The sequence below is a fragment of the Toxotes jaculatrix genome, chromosome 3 (assembly GCF_017976425.1).
Source record: "Toxotes jaculatrix isolate fToxJac2 chromosome 3, fToxJac2.pri, whole genome shotgun sequence".
NCBI classification, from domain to species: domain Eukaryota; kingdom Metazoa; phylum Chordata; class Actinopteri; family Toxotidae; genus Toxotes; species Toxotes jaculatrix.
In genome coordinates this window covers 5,744,518-5,765,599 of record NC_054396.1, presented here as the reverse complement: position 1 = coordinate 5,765,599, position 21,082 = coordinate 5,744,518, and the positions used below count along the sequence as shown (strand labels likewise).

The 21,082-nt window shown below is 42.3% G+C and overlaps 1 protein-coding gene across 3 annotated transcripts in view; it reads right to left on the bottom strand.

The window, feature by feature from the left end:
- Nucleotides 1-20,876, bottom strand: part of pdzrn3b (PDZ domain containing RING finger 3b) — a 90,266-nt gene extending 69,390 nt beyond the window's left edge. Inside the window, exons 1-3 of one of the 3 annotated variants that reach the window (XM_041034556.1) lie at nucleotides 20,053-20,876; nucleotides 14,349-14,435; nucleotides 12,785-12,892 (exon numbers count right to left, since the gene is read on the bottom strand). In XM_041034556.1, coding sequence (XP_040890490.1) covers nucleotides 12,785-12,892; nucleotides 14,349-14,435; nucleotides 20,053-20,766 — 909 coding nt within the window. In that variant the 5' untranslated portion in view covers nucleotides 20,767-20,876. The remainder of the gene's footprint in view (nucleotides 1-12,784; nucleotides 12,893-14,348; nucleotides 14,436-20,052) is intronic. The other 2 variants (XM_041034557.1, XM_041034558.1) reach the window with 2 other exon arrangements.
- Between the last annotated feature and the right edge of the window lie 206 nt (nucleotides 20,877-21,082).

Sequence of the window (21,082 nt, the reverse complement as noted above, 5' to 3'; positions counted from 1 at the left end):
CTTTTCTGGGGGCAGGAGAGTATGTCCGTATTATGCGCTGTGGTTGCGGTTTGTCTGCAGGGGACTGCTACTTGGAGGTAAGGGACTGGGAGGAGGTCCAGATGAGACACAGAAAAGCTTTCATTTTGCTTAACCTGCACCTTTATATACAGAATTCAGCCAGACATGTGGTTCTTATTTTCACGCCAAGTTTAACACGTGGTGATAATGTTCGAAAATATTATTGCAACCATCAAATTTAGTAGCTTCTAAAAAGTGGAGGAGTGAATCTACAGACATAGGGGAGTTTGTCCTGGGTGGCGGTCCCTGCAGCATTCGTCTCATGTTGTGCACAGCTGTGAACAGACCGAGCTGCAGCCACGCTGTTCAAATGGCACCAGCTCCAACTCTCCAAAAATCAGATAAAGGCCTTGTCTTGATGTGCCAAGGGACAGCTGGGAGCGGGCTTACATTTGGCTCTGATTCAAGGAATTTGAGTGGTGGAGCGCAACGCAAACCCTTTACCTGACATACCTTGTTTAAATCTTCGACTCCAGGCTAAGACAGCAGCTATGTAGCACAACAAACACTACAGCTTATCCGGACACACTGAAGGTTTCAAGTCAGACGAGAATAAATGTTTTTATTTCTTCTACTCATAAAATCCAAGATAGAGCTGGGGTTGTGTGTGTGTGTGTGTGTGTTTTTTTTTTTTCGAAGTCATAAGCCCAAAAATAAAGGGCCTTGTGTAAGATCCGGTGTGTGTGTGGAAACCAAGCCTCGGCAGTCAGCATGCCTTTGCTGAGAGACAGCAGCTGTTGGCCTGATATAGCATGGCTAGAGCAGAGAGGCCACAGTGTTTGAACCAGCCTTGTTCTTTCACAGGCTTCCTCTCTCTATGAAAGACTACAGGTAGTCTTCTTTAACGATGGCAAAGGAAAAATAATGAAATTCATATGTTGAGCCTTGGTATGGATGCAAAGAAAAAAAGAGAGAAACTTTGGGTTATAAATTACAGAATGATGTCAAATTTGATGTCTGCACAGAGATTTCAAAGCCGAACAGAGCGATGCCGTTTTCCCCTTTTTTTTGTGGCCCAATTTTCCTTTATCTACATCAGTCCTGCTTCAGGTGGCTGGATTCCTGAGCTCTCATATTTTCCATGTTGTTTTTTTTTTTTTTTCCTTCTTGTTCTGTTATCGCCAAGAGTGCGTGTCCTAACAGAATGAGGCTAGATGATGCCATATGATATGAAAACAAACGAGAAATAGATATCTGGTGTGAATCTAGGCCGTGTCTGAGAGATGGTGGTGACCTTGTGCTCAGTAAAGCTAGGCAGAGCAGAAATCAAAGAATTCAAGGTGGGGTTTAGGTGGATTAACCTTAACCAAGGCCAAACCAAAATAATATCAATTATTCTGAAGAAAATGACACAGCCAAATTCAGTCTCTTTTTGGACCATACCTGGAGCTTAAAACTTTATCTTTGTGCCAGGAATTCAAATGCAACCCAGTTCTCTATTTGCAGAGTTTGAAAAATTCTTCTCAGCGAATGTGGACTCACCGGTGCACACATAAACTGGAACACCTCAGCACACCGCAGAAGAAAAGGCTCCCTGCCTCACCCCTTGACAATTTTCCATCCTCCCTCTTGGCACTCACAGCCTCCTTCCATTTATTTTCAAGGTAAACTGTCACACAAGAAGGGAGTGTGGAAACTGTGGTGACAAAAGGCTTAATTTCCCTGTATTTAAAAGTAAGCCCAAGGCGGCCGGGCTTATGGTGTTATGAGCGTTAAAAAAGAGTCTACAATGGACTTACAAAGACCTATTGTCCAGCCAGTATAGGCATGACGTTAGAGACATTAGACGTTAAATTACACTTCTTTCTCTTTTCCTGGCCTGCTCCGACTTTCTGCTTTGAGACTACTGTTTTCATAAGATGGCAAGGAGGGAAAATATTCTCTTTCAAGTTAGCTTGGAACTCTTACTCAGGGGGATATCCTTTACCACCTGCACATATCAATCACGCATTTGGCCAAGCGCTCGGCTGGAATACGGGGGGAAAATCTGCTTGGATCTCCCTCCAAGATGCAGACAAAATGGCTGCCACTGTGCGTCCGCTGGCATGCCTCTCTGATTAAATGCTACATATTCTTGCTGAGGTTCTAATCAAAGCGCCCCTCTGTTGGCGAGGAGTAAAGGTATCTTTATTGACACCTTGGCGTTGACCTTGGCACAGGGCTCCGTGCTCTCAGCCGGTGGTCCCAGGCTTCTCCCGAGCCTGCCAGTTATTTTCTCTGCCTGAGCACTATCAAATGTCATAATCTACAGGAATTTGTGTACACAACGTATTCAACCCCAGGTACAAGGAGTACCATTTTAAGGAGGAAGACAAACTGCACAGTTAATCAGTGTGAATAGAGGAGTTATTAATAAGTTATTAATACACTGGTTATCATACAAGTTATTAAACATATGCTTTTAATAAAACAGTTTAATAGAACTGCAAGATCATTCTGAAATAAAGCATTCAGTTTTTTCACTACATAAATGAACACCTATTCACAGGTGGGCTCTGAATAGTGTGATTCAAAATCACTTTCAAGTTATATCCACAAATGTTCAGTGATGAGAAAAGCTGTGATTTTTTTTTCCTGGTTATTCAGTGATACAGAGCATATGGTTTATATCACTGCATATATGCAGGTGGAATAAGAAGACAGAAGTGTGCACTTGCAAGGAAAGCATCTGTATATCCTCAGAGAAAGGGGAGTATAAGGATAGAGAACACTTTACTTCCCACTATAGAATAACTCATCCTCTGAGGGTAGGAAAAAAAAAAAACAGAGGACATGAGCGGGGGAAGTCTGTGGGAGGCGCCTGCAGAACATCTCTGTCTCTTTTTCTCCCTGTCCATGAAAAGCTTGCTCAATGAGCCAGCTCCGGCCATTCCTCCAGGCTGTTTGTCAAAAGGGAAGAGGAAGTCTTGAATGAGACAGAGAGGTAACACTTGAAAGGGAACATCTCTCTCAGGGGAATGAGAGAAAGGCCAAGGCAAAGCGGCGTAACAGACGGAGAACCACGCTTATGAACAATGTTTTCTATTTGCACACATTTGCATAAGAAAAGGCGGCACAGCGGCCACCAGTTCCACTGGCCTGCTGGTGAATGAAAGGGAGCTCTAGACCTTCTCAAGACAAGAGAGGCTGGGGAGAGTGGGAGCCACGGCAACTCTACAGCGGGCGGTGTCGTCGGGATTAGTCAGCAAAGCGAAGAAAACATTTTGATACCAGGCTTCCACCGCATAGCTGTGGCCCCTCACTGCCAGTCCAACCACAGGCCTGTTGTACCACACCAACAAACTACTGGCAGCTGACACTCAACATGTTAAAGCAGAAACAGAAGAATTTGACCCTGCAGGACTACTGTACATGAATAGGTCAAGTTAAGGCACACGTGTAATAGTTCTCTCAAGAAAATGTGAGCCAATTAGCTTAGATATTACTGAACATCTGTCACATACAGGAGGGACAATTATGTACGGTGATGTCAACCCTGTGTGTTTTGCATCTGTTATGTCCTAATGGAGCCTTACAAAATGAAATCTAACATCTGCAGGCAGCAGTGTTGGCCATGGCCTCAGTGCTGCAGTGTGTAGAGGCTGATTAGGTTTGCTTCAGAACAGTTTCACACTTGTTCTGAAGGTCAGACGGACACTTCAGGTGTGAGGAAGCGATTCACTTCAGCAAAGTCATGTTATTTATCTTATTAAGCCAGGACAAACCGTGCAATGTGGTGAATGTTGTAAAGTGACTGAGTAAATTTGGTGGGGTTTTTTTTTTCTTAAGAATTTAATTCAATTTAAGCAAATGTTCAGTTTAGTTTGGAACATTAGAAAATAGGTTGCATGACCAGACAGCACAGCGAGAAAGTACTGAGGAAACACTTGATCACATTAAATGCATATGAGAATTACAGTGGCTTTAAGTCAGAAGAAGCATTGTGCATTTAAAATGGCAAATCAACGATGGAATGCATAAAATGCTACAGGAGACTGAATGGACGAATCACAGTGTAAGCTGAGTGATGCTTGCTGCAACACATGGTAGCCTACACATATTCCACCTAAAACAGTCCATTCACATGCACATCTTTGGTCAAATTCAGTCTGAAATGCCAAGACTGACAGTTAATCTGAGTTTCGTGAGCCGAACGCACAGTGCTGGTCGGACTCATTTGCATTAAGTTGAGACTGAATGTACCGCATAACTCGCCACGCCACATTCATCACGCACTGTCATGTGCCAGCTCCACAGCAAAGGCAGCAACTTGAGGCATGTCCCCCTCACCTCACCGAGAATGTACAGTAATGCAAGCAAACAGGTAGCACTAATGCTAAGATCATTAGCTCTTACCCTGGACTCCTGTTTATTACTTTGCTGCCCTTGTTGATAGCCAGTCTTACACTTTTTTTTTATGTTGTGAGGAACCATTACGTTTAATGAGTTTAGAAGTTTAGATTAGACCAAGTGCCTCAGAATGGAATATAATGAGACATTAAGGGCAGACAGAGTTAGAGAAGCATTAAAAAAAAAGTTTCAAAAACTCAGATTTCATGAACTTTTCTGGTTTGCCTGGTGATGTCAAAGAAAAGAAAAATTGAACCTACTGTACATGATTAACAGCAAGTTGAGATTAAAGTCATACAGAGCAGTGGGAAAAGAAAGGAAGTCCACTTCATCATCTCACTGGAGCAACAACTGTAATGGTTCCATATGAGAGGGAGACAAGCGTGCTCTGGTATTTTGATTGATGAGTGAAATCTATAGCCTATAATCTGCTGAAGGACCAATGTTGAATCGCACAGTGCCACACAAACCATGTTTAAATCACTGTCAGCCTATAGTCATTTCCATAGAAACAAACATCTGCTGCCAACGAGTCAGAGATGGAATCTGTGTAATAAAACAGGAAAGTCCCTCCGTGTATCATCACAGTGTTGGCACTGGTCATAAAACAGACTCACGAGAATCCAGTTGTGTCAGAAGAGACTCCGCTGTATGCCCTGTTCAACTGAAATTACACACAAAATAAGTTTCCTATAAAATGTAACAATAAAAAAAAGAAATCTACAAACAAAGCTGCATGCTTGTCAACATCTTGTGATTTATTCTTAAGTCTAGCACTGAGGCTTGGCAGCCTGTTTCTCCATTTAATTGATTTCCCTGCATGGAGCATTCCCTCAATCACCAGTCCCCATTTACATTTTATGTTTGCCATGATGCCTCTATCTATCAGCTCTAAGTGGAATGAACTACCTCTGTACAGGCCTGAAGTTAAGTACTGTTAGTTTATTTGATCAAAGTGCGACAGTGACGTATTTTACTGTGTGTCCCTAAAGCTCAGACAGTTCTTTGAGATTTCTGGCTCGTCTGCAGCAGAAACCAAAGAGAAAGATTTACAGCTTTTCAAATGTAGAAACACTGAGTTTTAAACTGTGGTCTACACAATGGAGGATAAATCTGGTAAAAACTGTCAACACTTTCATTTAGCTGATGGTTTTAGGACTGTGCCACTGTTTCCCATTTCCTTTTCATTCCCTTGTGAGTTTCACGCTGTGATCATCTCAAATACTGAGAAAGCTACATTGACATGTTGTGCTATTTCTGGTACAGTCACAGAAACTGGAATAAGACTGGATCGCAGTACCACACACATACTGCATATTAACTGTGGGGGAGAGATTTTGATTTCTTGGCAAAAAGATATTTTACATCTGTATTTTAGATCTGTTTTAGGCCTGTGACTAGGTACTGGACATGGAGGTAAGATTCTTGAGTCAAATACTGTTTCTAAGGTCAAGGAGGAGCTTTAAAGCGCAACTCTCTAACCACCGTAGATCACGGGATTTTTTTGTGATGCCATGGACCAGTAAAGCAGCACTGCTGTGTGGTTTTGAGACAGTTTATAACGAGGCAACTTTACTATTTGTCCTGATAGTTTTATTCAAATTCCAAGGCACTTCTTATCCTACTGTTTTGTTAGAAAGTGTTGTGTAAATCTTTTTGTCGTCTCTTGGAAATGAGCATGTGTCAGCAGATAATAACAATAACACTGTTTTACTGTGATTATCTGTCTGTCAATCTATTTATCAAAAAATGGGGAAAAAAAACCCTTATTGTCTCAGGAATTCAAGTGTGCTAAGCCAAATCTCTTTCCTGCTAGACAGAGAGAGGGAGAGAGACATTAGAGGGGACAGAGATAGAGAGAGAGAGGCAGAGAGTGCGGGGGCGGTGATTAACAAGCTGCAGTCAGGATGCATTTCAGAGGGGCACTGGGAGGAAACGACGGGCCATTACAGCACAACTAAGGGTCTGTTAATCAGCCTATTAGGGTTTAATTGAGGGTAGTTAATTAGGAGTCGGTGGGCAGTCTGTGCTTGGGGGTCAGAGGCTGACATGAGAAGCAGCTGGCAGAGCAACCTGAGCCGATTGTTGCTGATCCATTTACACAAGGCCAGTGATTGATTGGCAGGAAAATTTGCCTTAATTACACCTGTCTATTTCTGCCCCCTTTAAACCTTTTAGGAGCCATAAATTAACCCACTAGCTGCAATGAACAAGGAGCCGGCTGAGACTGTGTTGGAGCCGAGCAAACACATTTACAGTAGGCCCAGACTGTGTGTCTCCACAAAAATCATCAAGTGCCGGCTCGCCTTTGAGGACGCAAGCTGTTTAAACTGAGTGGAAAATACAATATTCTGTGTGTGGTGAGGGACAGAGACAAAAGCAGCCTTCTGGCAAGAGCGAAGCATAAGCTCACCTCACACCATCTCTAGACTGAGACGACTCCACATCTTAAATTTTTTTTTTCTCCCCCCATATGGAGCAGTGGAAAACAAAGATGTGCTTGTCCTCGCTTCTTAAAACCAGCACTGCAAAGGGCAGCGGCTACAACCAGAAGCTGATTATGGACTCTTTAAAGTTAGATTTGTTTTAATGTCCTGCTCCTGCCTCAGCTGGACCACGGGGCACAGGAATGTGGCTCACTGCAAGGATTGGCCCGCTTAGCCTGGGGTGGATTCATCCTGCCCAGGGCCAGACAGGAGCAACAGAGCGGGGCCACATTCTGCTTGTCCATCTGGGGGAATGAACACACTGCCTGCACAGGGGCCAAAATCTAATAAAGGGCCTGACAAAGGCCTGCTTCTTGCCTCAGAATGCCAAACAACATGTGATCCCCTTAGGGAAATAACTTCTATGTCTGTTCCTCATTGTCCTGCGGGTCAGAAATAACACCTGGGAAACTTTTGGCACATGTGCTTTGCTGAGGATGCCATGTGCTGCAACGACTTATTAGTGACAGTAAGGTTGAATCAATCGCACCATTCTGTTGTAAACTGACATTTTTTTTTTTTAATCCAATAACACTGATGACAACCTGAATACAACTTTGGGTGTGGAAAAAAAAACTGCTGTCAGATTCAATGAAATTATAAAGTACATACTCCTAAAACCAAGGCTGAGCACAATAATCATCAGAGGAACAATCAAGTGTACGATTTAATTCAGAGCTCACACATGCTGAAAGCAGTGTTGTATTTACTATGGTCTTACATGACTGCTCAGTATTTGTGGGTCAGCCCAGATCCATCTTCAAACTTCATTTTGAACTACACACCTGTAAAGTTTCGTGACTGCATCTTACACGGTTGTGTCCACAGGCAGACTGACAAATTACACCAAACTACCTCTATGGTAGTTCCCACTACAGTAGGTGTCTTTAGGACCACATTTTACCACAATGACACACGCACACACACACACACACACACACACACACACACACACACACACACACACACACACACACACACACACACAGACTCACAGGGTGAAAACAGCCACACTGTCGCTGCTGGTAATTACTCAACACTTACTGAATCAGCCTTAATAAAACCAGCCTTCTTGTCATGATGGCCTTTCACGGATCTGAATAATATCTGGAAGATCTTAAAGGAAAAAGTGACGCAACTAATTTGCAGCAAAAGGCAGCGTTTTGCCTCCAATTTCTCACCAAATTGTTCAGAATATCTCGCTCCTTCTTGCCTCCTCACACCAAAGAGGAATAAAGGCTTGTTGTCATGCATGCTTGGGACCCACCTCCAACAGAGCTCACTTCACATTTCTCTCAATCACTGCTAAGTGCTCTCTGGCCTGGTGACTAGATACTTAAGTAACTGTGGGGAGGGTTGAGGTGTTTAGTGGCTCACTGTGGGTAACCTCGCAACTCATACAACAAGTAAGAAACTCCAGATGTGCTGCCCTGGGAGCATGTCACTGTTACATATTTTAACTATAGACGTGAAATTACCCCCGGCAATTTAAGAGAGAATGCATTATTTTGCAGCGCTATCGAAAATCAAGTTATTTTTTTCTCAAACTTTAGACATTTACAGTGTAGTTAACTTTTGCCAGAAGGCCAAAAGCCCATTGATTCTTTGATAATTAGTATAATCTATGGCAGTGCGATCATGGGAACGGGTTGTGTCAAACATAATAAAGCTGATCTGGGCGTCTCAGGACTAGTGTTCAATTTTATTTCCTCTCTGCCAATAAACTAGATGTATTTATAGCAGCCTATTTTGCATTTCAGACACGTTTGAGTGTGACCCCTGGCATTTTTCCAACACATTCCTCCTGCTCTTCCTCCAGCTAATCGTGCAAAAAATGCATTATGCATCTCAAACAGGTTAAATGAACAGAGAAGAAACTTGCATCATCTGTTACAAAACTGTGCTGGCACAAACATGTCTCCTATTTTTGGTCCACGTTTTAGGACGCCCTGTCGCATGGAGATGTTGAAGCAAAATTCTGTTGAATTTTAGCCTTCCAATCTTCACTTTCCAATTCAAATGTCATCTAGTTTATATATTTATATAAACATTGTCTTAGCAGGGACATTCTCCTGCTGGCTACCACCCCCACCCCCAATCCAAACCCAAAAACACACAGCAGCGCCATCCTCCATATTAGAACTGGCATCTCGCAGTGTCAGTTTATTTTAAAGTAGTTGTTGCTGTTCACCCTCTGCGACCTAAGAATGTTTGCTGAGGATTTACAAGGCGACATTTACAACGGCGGCCCAGGCGTCTCCATTCTCTTCCTATTTTCACACTCAGAAGCCCCACACAGAAAACATCCCCTTCACCCTGGGAGCTCAGGCACGGTCATTCTGGGATTGTGACATTGGCTTAGTAATATTGCACAAGCAAAGAGGCTCATTTTTGTGGAAAAATACACAGCAACAAACTCTTGCTGGACTTCCAGCATTGCTCAATGTGAAGTGAGACAGAAAACAAAACAAGGGGATTACATTTACATGGTAAACACGTAAACATTTTCTAAATAATGTTTAAGTACACAATCAATCAGCTATCTGAAGAGAGGAGAATTAGAGAATAAGCCACGGCTGTAGAGCAAAGCCCTTCATACCAGACCAATCCCACCGTTAAACTGAATCAGATCTTATTTATCAAATCCTGGCGGCAAACACAGGCAGATCCTGACCAGAGTGCTAAGATTTTTCAGCTTGCGGAGGAAAAGCAAACACAGGTCGAGGTTTTTATGAGAAAAATGTCTGGCTGAACAAGGAGGCATTCATGTGCTGAATCATAGCAGCCTGTAGCTCAGTTAGAGGACAGCCATCTGCTATCACACTCCCCCGCTAAGAGCCTGTTATAGAAGGACGAGCTGTGGATCATCATGTACATGTTACATCCATATAGACTTACTGGAACTAACACCTTTACTACAGGAAGAGAAAGCAGCTCTGTGGCTGTAGACAGTGCTGTGGTTTTCTGCCTCCTCGGGTGAACGTGCTTTTCACTGCTCCATGTAATATGATTGTCCTTTTACAGAGCAGCTGATCCTCATAGCAGTGTTATGCTATGCCTTGTGAATGGCCGTCAAAATTATCACCTGTGTAGGCTTGTAAGACGCATTTCGTGTGTTTGAGAAAAGGGTAAATACTTTCCATTCCACCGTCATGGAAAACGACAGTGGTGCTAGACATGACACATTAGCACTTTTTGTATTTTACTTTTGAAGCTGCATTCGCCAATATGTTTATGTTATAATATTAATATTTTATTAACAATGGATCAAATGGCTACATGTAACGTGAAACGGGTCATTCATATTAACAAAAAGTTACAAGTTACCACCAAACTCTGCAGTGTACAGAGATCTACAAAGCCTTATAGCCTGCTTTGGCTCATTGTTTTGGATTTCCAGCTTTCGGAAATCCAAAATGTTGCGAAATGTCATATTTTCAGTTTGTTCTGCTGCCACCAAGTGTCCAAAAAAATAAAAAATCACTTGATGAAACTATAAAATGGTTTCCAATAAATGGTAAACGTAGTTTAAAGCGTGAGAGATAAATCTGAAAAGTTTATCTGACAGAAACTTTCCAGCTTCAACTCATAAAAGCTTAGTGAACCTTTAGCTGATTAATCTTTTATGTTGTCTTCAAAAGCAATGTGAAGAAAACACCTTGGGCTCGGTGAACTGTTGGCCAGACTAGAAGATTAAAGGATGTATCTAAAAGATAATCAATACACTGACTGATAATGACAGTAACCATTAGCTGTATCACACACTATCCTGACAAATAAACAAACTCACATACTGTAGCAATCATTCTGAAAGGACCATGGATTTAACCATTTTCTTAATCAACTCAGGTTTCCTTAAGTACACCTAGTGTGCTCTGTAAATATCTTTATCATCAACCATGCACTACAACAATTTCTATAGATATAATATGTGACAGAGGTCATCCAGTTTTTGCCTGAAAAAAAAAAAAAAAATTCTAAGTGGTGTGAAGAGAAACCAGATTTGAAGGCTTCTGCTTCTCAAATGCACCCTGTCCCTCACAGGACAAAGTTACAAATTGTTGGTTTCAGCCCACAAGTTCAAAACATGAAGATGAAACTGCCTGTAGGTGGTGGGATTAAATTCCTTTGATTCACCTCTGAAAACCAAAGGGTTCCCAGATCCAATCACCCGAGGTCAAAGATACAACCCACGCAACTGCAAACATGTCGTTATGACGTTGCATTTCATACTGTGGTCTGAAAAACCATGACATGGAATTTTTTTTTTTTTTTTGCTTGAATCAGCTAACAAAGAGGGAGTCTTCGAAATATGAACCACCTCCACTATCAGGTTTCCCATCTGATGAAAAGCACCAATGTGGAACAACAACTCTGAACTGTCTATACATTTCTATTTCAATGGCTGAATGATTTATTTTGCTGGTTTTTGTCTAGTAATCCTTCATCTCTTGAAAAGAAAAGGTCACTTAATAGGGTGCTTTGCTACCTCCTCAGGCTCTTCACGTCCTCCCTGCTCATGTGTTCTCCTTGTAGGAGAGATTTCGTGACTTCATTCACAATAGCTCAAAAAACAAAACTAACACGAACACAGCATTATCCTGAAGCAAAATAGTTTACTCTTTTTTTTTAAGGTAATGAGTGGCTATCTCAACACTTAATCCTACACAAGATATCTTCTAAAGTAACCAGATAAAGCAACATCTGGCCCAAAAACATGCAGCCGAGCTCATAAAAACAGGCACTGCAGATAAACGCAAAGACACACTTCCAGTCGTACATGTTCATGTGACACGTGAGCTGATATCTCTTCGCTCATCAGCTAGTGGCCCACTTCCAGTCTCTTTCTGGACTCTTCCCACCAAAGATTCCAGCAAATTTGCTGGTTCAACCTGTCCTTTGTTCAGGGATCTCATGACAAATCTCAAGTTGCAGAGAGTTTTCAGACACTTGTTTGATTGTGTTACTTGAAGAGATCATAAATGACTAAAATGTCACATCTTAGTTGTGGTGTTGCCATATTTACAACCCCATTGTTTAGAACCACAGGGCGACGCCTGTGCCAGAGGACTTGTGGCATTTTTGTGAGTAGTTAGCGTTCAACTGCTTGAATGACAGGATAGAGTGATCAACAGAGTCCAGATGTCGGAGTCCTCTTTTCTTGTAAACACTTTCCACAAACATCTCTGTGAGCAATGCGCTGGTCAAAATGCTCCAGGGCAATTTCACTGAGGTTTGACAATAAAGCCTGCGACAAACCATATTTGTCATCCTGCGGCACGCGGTAATACACACTCGTAATCCACATAACCCTCTCCGTTCAATGCAGCCATTGTGTAAGATTCTGGCTGACAACTGTTCTATAAAAGCAACCTTTGTGATGTTGAGTTTTTCAACGCATCCCTCGAGTTGACCTCGGGGTGAGGTGGCCTTTCCATACGAGATTCTGTTTAAAGGCGAGAGGAGGATGCTACACGGCAGCTCTGTCATAAGGGATTTGTCAGCTAGGAAGCGAACACAGGGCTCTTTCTCACTCAGCAAAACCAAAGACAGACATCCTCGCCTCAGGTTTATCTCAGCCTATCTGCAGTGATGCCCCACTTAACAAAGCCTTTGCCTGAGTGTTGATTGGTAGGAGTGTATGCTGAAACTTTAGCTGTCTGCAGGATTTACTGTCGTGAGCTCAAATAAAAGCCCGAAAATGTAAATCCTCATTCGATGTGTCACATTCGCTTGCTTTCAGCTGGAGTTTAATTTTCAGAGGTCACTGGAACAGAAATATTGTGCGATGGTCTTGTGCTGACAGGGGCAGACAGCAGCTGTCACATTATCCAAGTTCCACACCTACAGTACATCAGCTTCTGTTTTTTTTTCCTCCTCCATGAAACACTACAGTGCAGGCCACATACCTCTATTATTCTGTCCTGGATTTGAAGGCCTCCTTCCTTGTCCGCTGGACCATTCTCGATGATCTTGGATACAAAGATCCCTTCATTTGAAGTGCTGTCATTGTCGTCCTGTGGAATACGTAGCAGTTGTTATGTGGAAAATAATAAAAGCACAGTACTCAAATTGTTATGTGGAATAGCAGTGCACAAATTTTTGACAGCATCTTTGAAAACTTGCTAAATTTAATCAGAAGAGGTGTTAGGAGCACTGAATAAATAAAACTCAGTAAATCACTTTTAAAAACCTCTGAAGCTTTGTGCAGGCTTGCACACACCAACCAAATACATGTTGTGAGTCTTCCCAGTTAAATGGTCAGTTCAACCAAATAACAAAAAATATATATATATATTTTCTCACACCACCAGCAGAACAGAACAAGTACAGAACAGCAATTTAATGGGATATTTAACGAAACCTCAGTCATAGTGCTAACTCTAATTAATAAATTCTTGTCTGCTTCCTCTTTCAGGGGCATCATGTACAGTGAATTTGCAGCAATGCTTCAACAAGCTTACTGCTTTGCCTTACAGTTACTCCTATCTTGAGAGCTGTAGACGAACTAGACCTTCTAGAGACCACAAAACCTGGCAGCTGATTGCTCTTACCAAGCCATGCCAAAATAACAGCCACATGAAACACTTGTGTCAAACGCTACAGGGATATTAGCTATTTCCATTTTAATGAATAGCTTCTTACACAGACTGTTGATTTGAGGCGAGTAGAGGAAGCAAAAACCAAACATTATCTCTGCTCTCTTTTGGTTGAGTTTGATACATGGGTTCTGTCACAACAGCGAGAAAGGTTGCAAATCTTTGTGACCATGCAGTCGAGTTAAAAAAGAAAAAGAAAAAAAAGAAAAACTTTTTATAGTTTCCCGCCATAAAAAGTTTTACTGTGATAATCTATATCGCTACAGAAAAGTGCGTCACTGTGGCTGTGGAAAAACAGCCCTATTAACAGTCCCGGTGAAACAGATACGGGTGAACACCATTTCAATAGGAGCTGCAGAAAGAAGATCCATGTACGGAAGATAGAGCAGTAACCAATGTTGAGATATTTTCAACCCTTCACTCAGCAGAGCAAGTGGCACCATTAATGACTTTCACTTCAGAGCCTCGAGGCAGAAAACACAGTGGCTGTGAAAGGTTCAGGGCGGGATAAAAGACCCTTTCCTCTCCTCTGTGTTTACCTCACCACCAAAATCCCCTCAATTAGAGACAAAACAACTGTGGTCAAAGCCATGATCCCAGATTTAACTCTCATAAAACTAATTATAGTTTTTTTAATCTGTGATGCCAAATCCGCTAAACCAGACCAATATATAAACACAATAAAACTTGATAGATGCGGTCCATCTATCCACAGACTAGAAAACACATGCATGACTGTCTTAAGCTGTGTCAGTCAGTACAGAGAAAGCCTGTGGTGCTTTAAGTATGTGCTATTCATTCCTGGGTTGCCATATGACACTTGGCTGGTCACCGTGGGAGATGAAACCTCCAAGACGCTCGGCTTTTAACCTACCGCGCATGGCCTTCCTCCTATGATGTTAAAACCCAGAGATCCACCCTCACGAAGAAGGACAACCGTCACGCTTTTAGTCTCGCCTTCCTACAGACAGACAGAGGAGAGACATGTGAACAAAGAGATGGCAGGAGGTTATTCATAATAATCTATTATTAACTCCAGGTAAGCGACAGAATGATTGAACTGGGTACTTAAGGAGGAAGAATAGAACAGGACAAATGATCTACTTATTAGCAGATAATGGAGGCGCTGAAACATAAAATTACAAATAGAGCAAGATGTAGGGGCAGGAGAAAGTTATCATACCATTCCCTACACATTAAGGGGTGAAGTTAAAGTGTTACTGAAGAAATTGGCTTAATGACACCTCTTTAGTCCCATATTCATTAGAGTTCAAGAGTTCAGCCGTTTTATAGCAAAATTGCAATTTGAAAGAGAGTAACTTTCAAGTTGCTATAGCTAAAATATAACTTACAATGCCCTACAAGCTGTAGGACATTAAAGTTTTACATGTGGCCATAGATTTCATCAGCTATAATGACAACAGTTGCAAGCAAATTGTGCTCAACTGTAGCTAAGTGATGTTAATTCTGTAAATTATCAAAACAAAAAAAAGAGACCATTAGCTGTTCTCCAGTTAATAAGCTCTCTACATGCCAGTGTCTGTGCTATTAATGCTACTGCCAAGATGGCTGGGTTGATAAGTAGATAACATTACTCACCACTCAAAAAGGATAAAAAGAGTAGTGACTCTGTCTCTAAATAAACCTCAGAGGTTAACTGTCTCATGTCAAACTCGGACAGGTAGTTTATCACATCAAAGGTTTTAATCTCGAGCTATGCGGCAGCTTGTCCTGTCTGTGAAGATAACGTTAACATTATCTTAAACATGATCCTGGATTTTAATTTACAGAATACAGTCACAATATCATTTAAAAAAACACAATGCCATTGGAAATTTTCCTCTTCAGTTCTAACTGTCACCATTTTCTGAGGCTTAGCCAGACCAGCAGTGACCAGTTCAAAGAAGACCCACCAGCCCTACGCTCTCACAAACTTTTGTCCTCTGTAAATTAATACACCAGTGGACCTCTTACTCAGTAGCAACATGACATGAAGAACTCTGGGAAACTCGCAGAGTCAGCTCTTAATCTGTTTTTTTAAGAGGGACTTAGAGAGGAGTTATGAGGAAACATAATTTCAGCTGCCACTCCAGTATGCTGCAGGATAGTGGGACTAAATATAAAGCAGATATTATTGGCATGTACAGTGTCCTGACTGCCATATAGCTTAAAAAGGCCGCCATGTGCACATCAGGCCATGCTGGAATGTGCGCTCCTGCATCGTGTCACGGCAGCATTAGCGACACATGCTTCCGAATTACAGAGACCACAGCCGTTATTGTCAACAAGAAGACAGTTGGCCATTAAGTGTACAGTGAGTTCCATCCATCAAATTTGTTCTGAGACACAGCCTCAAAACAAATTAGATGGATTTTAAAGGTGTTTTCACATTTAGTCTGCGAGAGCCATTAAAATGAACTCAGAGTAATTAAGCAGAGTTTTTTCCACATCTGCGAACACTCTAGCAAAGCTCTAATCCCTAAGAAATTAAGTGAATCCCTTCAGGAGGTTGTGCACTTACTAAAACATTAGGTATGCTTAGGCGATAAAAATAAAACGTCCTCACTGCCAAAAGTGCACAACATGATCATGCAGACATCATCTGGGGGGGTGAACACATGGGGCTACGTCAAGTAAACAAATGCTTAACAATAACATTCCTGGAAAAAGAAGAAGAGGGCAGCTGAGGAAAGAAAGCAAACTTGCAGTGAGACTTTAGTCTGCTGCTGCTCGCTGGTGACTTGGCACACTGACGGTGAGCCTTCACCTCAGCACCAGTCACACTTTCCGAGTCTGTCCTCCATCAAACTGCCTTCCCCTCCATCTGCCTCTTAACATAGTGCATCTAATTATAGTGTAGGTACTGTAATGCAGAAATGAAAAGGAAATATTGATTCATGAACTACTGGCCTCTCATCAAGAGGTACAAACTCGCTGACCTGGTCATCTAAGGCATTTCAGCTTGATGTGGTAGATTACAAATCATTTCAGAGGGTAATTACTCTGTGAAGCTAACATATGGTCACAAAGGAAGCAGCAGCATCATCCATTTCTGTTTTTTCTGGAAAGTGTTACTTTCTGTGACTTTTTATTAATAAAAACATTTTTACATTAATGTAATCTCTGTCATATTCAATTGACAGCCATGCGTGAGACATAACTTGTGGAGAACATTATTCTGTTAAATTATCTCATAGATTCAAGCTTTAAAATTAGTCCATAATTAGCCTAATCAGATTGAGCCCCTGATTACCCAGATCAAATTCAATGGACGTTAAATCTGTTTTGATGTCTTGTGAGTTTGATAGATGCTCTTTATCACATCACATAGCCCAAACACTGTCATCCACTGCAGCTAAAGAGGAGCTCGGTTCAAAACAGAGATCTGAGGCTGAATGGAAAGTGTGACAGCAATTCCAGCAGCCCTGAAGTGAACCAGAGCGAGATCTGAGCTTTTTTGTTTTTGCTTTGTTTTATTGCTCTTCCTGGCTCACTGAAGGAGTTTAAAATGTGTTAGGACTATTATTTGGAACTTCAGTCAGTTATTCCACAGAGCCAGGTCATCCTGATCTCCCTCACAGTCGCTGCCTGGTTATTATAAGACGACATTAAAATCCTCCATCTGGCAGAGGAAGCCTAAGCCGAGGAGTGTCAGAGGCTCAAAAATAAAGTAGGTTACCCGTCAAACGTTGCATGAAATGATGGGTCTGTATTCAATCTTTGACAGCGAATCGAGGAACAAATATGTCACAACAAATCTGTATTAGACCCTTCTCACCACGGACATTTTGTGTTGTGAAACACAGCTAGTAACGGATGCACCTCATTTAGCTGTTCCAGCGCCACGGTATTGTGAATGCTGGCTCACTAGCATGGCTTCAAAGGAAGCCATCACAAATGTCAAAACAAGTCAAAATATCCCCCATGAGAAAGGTTTAACAGGTCATAAATTTAATCAAATCTCACTGATCACTGATTAACCGATCACTGAAATCACAACAGGAAGCTGAGCTGGATTTACAGCTGATGCGAGGGGTCAGCGGGGCCGCCGTAGGTTTTAATTTAGAGATCAGTGTCATATTTCACAAGTTGATATCACCTCCACAGCACTAGATGCATGTTTTCTATATGATCAGGTTGCACTGTGTTTTATGTTTCCCACAGTAACTGTGTTTATATTCTTTCATTTCCTTGATGATACAGAGCAACACACACAGATTTATAGAACTGACCTTACATCCAGGTAACTTATTATGTTATTTTGCAGGGTCTTTTTACTGAATAGCAGACTGCTGCCATGTAATCACTGTGTTTACGTTCAGTCATTCATACAGAAATGATAACCTCGAGCAGAAGGTTTGCGGTATGGTCACTTTGTTACTGCAAAAAAAAAAAAGATCTCTACTCTTTAACTTTCTTAATGTTGTCTTCACTCTCAACAAACTCCAGCTTTATCAGAAACATGCAGGGGAAAACACAAGCAGTCAGTCAGAGCTGCTGCTGTATCTCCATCATAGCCCAAAAGTGTAGTTATTTTTGAGGAGGTGCACGTCAGCCACAGTGTAGCCTGCAGCATAACCTTGGAGCCCACGCAGCTGCCGTAGGTACGGGGCAGCCCCTTAAGGCAGAAGTATAAATCCAGCTATTAGCTCTGAGAGAGTTTCTAGTGGCAGTCTGCAAGTCGCCTGCCTCCCACAGCTAATCTCGCTTGTGGCGCTCTGTTTCATACTGCCATGTGTGCATTGAGATTCTCCCATCAAACAACCCTCTTCACTGCTTGACTGGACACAGTCAAAGAAAAAAAAAAAAAACAATACACACTCCACCTAACTACATCATCCACAAAGTGCTGCTCCTTCTCCTCCCGACCTGTTCTTTCTCCTGTGTGGATGATTTCCAGAACAATTCCTCTTTTATGTATGTTCAAGGTGTGCCTGCAGAGAGGACTTTATTCTTTCTGTTTACATTGGGTTTCACTGGGAATAATGTACTGAACGTATATCTCAATGGTAGGACTAAAATCCCGCTGTCAAATGAACTATGATAACCAGCTGTGCTACAGGCCCAGCAAGCTTCTTTATCCCAGCATGAGCGATTTCACCATTTCCCCGGCATCGGTGCTTTTGATGCGCAATTTACCAGTCTACCGGAACACATTTTGCTGGGAACAGAGCCCATAACGAACAAATGAAACCACCAGGCAAAAAGGGAAGGAAAAAAAAAATATGAGAGAAGAGAGACGTTTTTGAAAGACGTCACATGGGTGAGAAACTGAGCAGGAAACTTCACTGACAAAAATAAGGAGTTAAGAGGTGTAAAATTAAATAAGAACAACATCCAAGAAAAGTTCCCATTCATCCACATGTCATTATGTAACGCCGTCAGCAGTGTGTGTCCCATCTGTGCAATTTGTAGTGAATCAAAAGCTCCTCCTCCTGTTCTCGGACAGATTTTATAACTGAGCCTGATTACAATCTGACCACTCCCCTCTCCTGATCACAGCAGCAGTTTAACCACCATACACTCACTCAATTCATTAACAGACTTACGAACTTCTCCATCCTTTATGGCTTGTTAAGTTTAAACCATAAAACATCCTTACACCAGGGGTTCCTAAATAGAGGATTATATTAAGTTCAGAGATTTAGAAGAAATCCTACGTCTTTAAACACTGTAAGCAGAGGGGAACCAATATCAAATCTTTCTCATCATCACAGTGTGCAGTAGCTTTTTAAGGCCTTTCAGCCCCTCAGAAGTCCTTCAAGCGCTGTTGAGGCTCCTACTGAAAATCAATATCTTCCACCACACTCATACAACTTTTTATGCCAGTAACTCTGCTACATCCATGATAATTTGTTATGACTGTCTCGAGGGAAGGGGTGAACATCTGATGACAGAGGGCCTAAAACAAGCATGCTGCCAGCAGGATATATAACTGGAACCTGGCTCTTGTTGTGTACAGAACTGCAGTAAATATTTGGCCCTCCCCCATTGACTGCCAGCTGGCCAGAGGCACAGCTGACATCCATGTCTCAAAGCAGACAGTGCAGAAAACAAACTTCTGAGAACTGTAGGACTCCTGAAAAGTTGGTTTCCCAAGGGAAGAATTGTCAGAAAATTCCTCATAAACTATCTGACTTCCATTTTCATCTGTGATGAGGTAAAAAGAAAAAAGAGGGGGGGGGACTACTGACCCAAGGCAACATGGAGGCCCAATAAACCTGAGATAAAAAGTCCCATAATGCAAGTAAACATGTTGAGAAAGACATTTTAAAGCACATAAAGCTGGCTCTTAAACTTTTGAACAGCAGGACGTTACTAAAGATGGGTCAAAATGCTTGTTACTGATACATTTTTAAGGAGAAAATATACAGTCTAGGTTTAAACTATCAGAATAAACTTTTGGAAGTAATTCTAAAACATACCTTTTGATGTTTTGGGGTATGTTTTGCTGTTTTCTACTACTTGATACTAACAGAATACGGGTTCTCCCTCAGCATCGGGGAGAACGAACGGTGGATAAGAGAGGAAAAAAAGCCACTTGTGCTCTCTGAAAGCACAAACTTTTTGCTGCTTACCTTGCAGGAGAAAGCCACGGTCTTGGTGAGGGAGTCGATCCTCTCGCTGTACTCGGTGAATTTCTTCTGATATTTCAGCGCTGTCATCTGCAGCTCGCTGTGCACGGCAGAAAGTTGTGCGAGGAGCGACTTCTCCCTCTTGTTGGCTTTAATAGTCTGCTTCTTGAACTCTCTATCCAGGCTGATAATTTTGCAGTGCAGCGCGCTGTTGTGCGCCTTCAGGGCTCTCAGGCAGCAGTGGCCGTTTAATTTCAGCTCTTTATGGGTGAGCATCAATCCGCAGCCGCTCTCGCATATCCCTACCGGTCTGTAGTCGCACGTCTCCCGCATATGAGCATCCATGTCCCTCAGGTTGAGCACCTCGTTGCATCCTTTATTCCGGCACTTCGCCGGGGAGTAGTCGCACATCTCTGCGTGCTCGGCCAGATGCTGCAGCTTCACCACCGCATCGCAGCCCCTCGCGTGGTTGTCACATTTGATCTCCAGCTTCAGGATGAGGTTTTTCAGAGGCAAGACGTGGTTCAGCTCTTTGGTGGAGATCCGCTGACATTTGACGGGGCAGCTGCTCTGCTGGACGACCCAGGGCAGCACGCAGCCGGAGCAGAAGACGTGACCGCACGGAGTCGTCAGCGGGTCCTCCAGGACTTTATTGCACAAGTTGCATTTGAAATCCGGGTCCACGGTCCCCTTGAAGCGGTCCAGCTCGAATCCCATGGTTTTCAAAGTGCAAATCCAAACTTGTGTACTCCCCACCCCCGCAGATCTGAGTCGGAGCAGTGGGGCGTTTTTAGCTGGTCATTGGTGAGGCACTCACAGACAGACTACAAGCTCTCCTCACTGTCTAAACTCTACTAATTGACCGAGACTTTTGGTGCCTTCAGGTGCGTCTTGTAAACTTTTACTTTAAAAGTTAGAAAAGTTTGTGAGCCTAAAAAATAATTACTTTATTAAACTTTTCAAGTGGGAACAACTTTGTTTGGGAACTGCAAAATGAAAAAGACAAAATCTGAATAAAGTTTACTGTTATTAA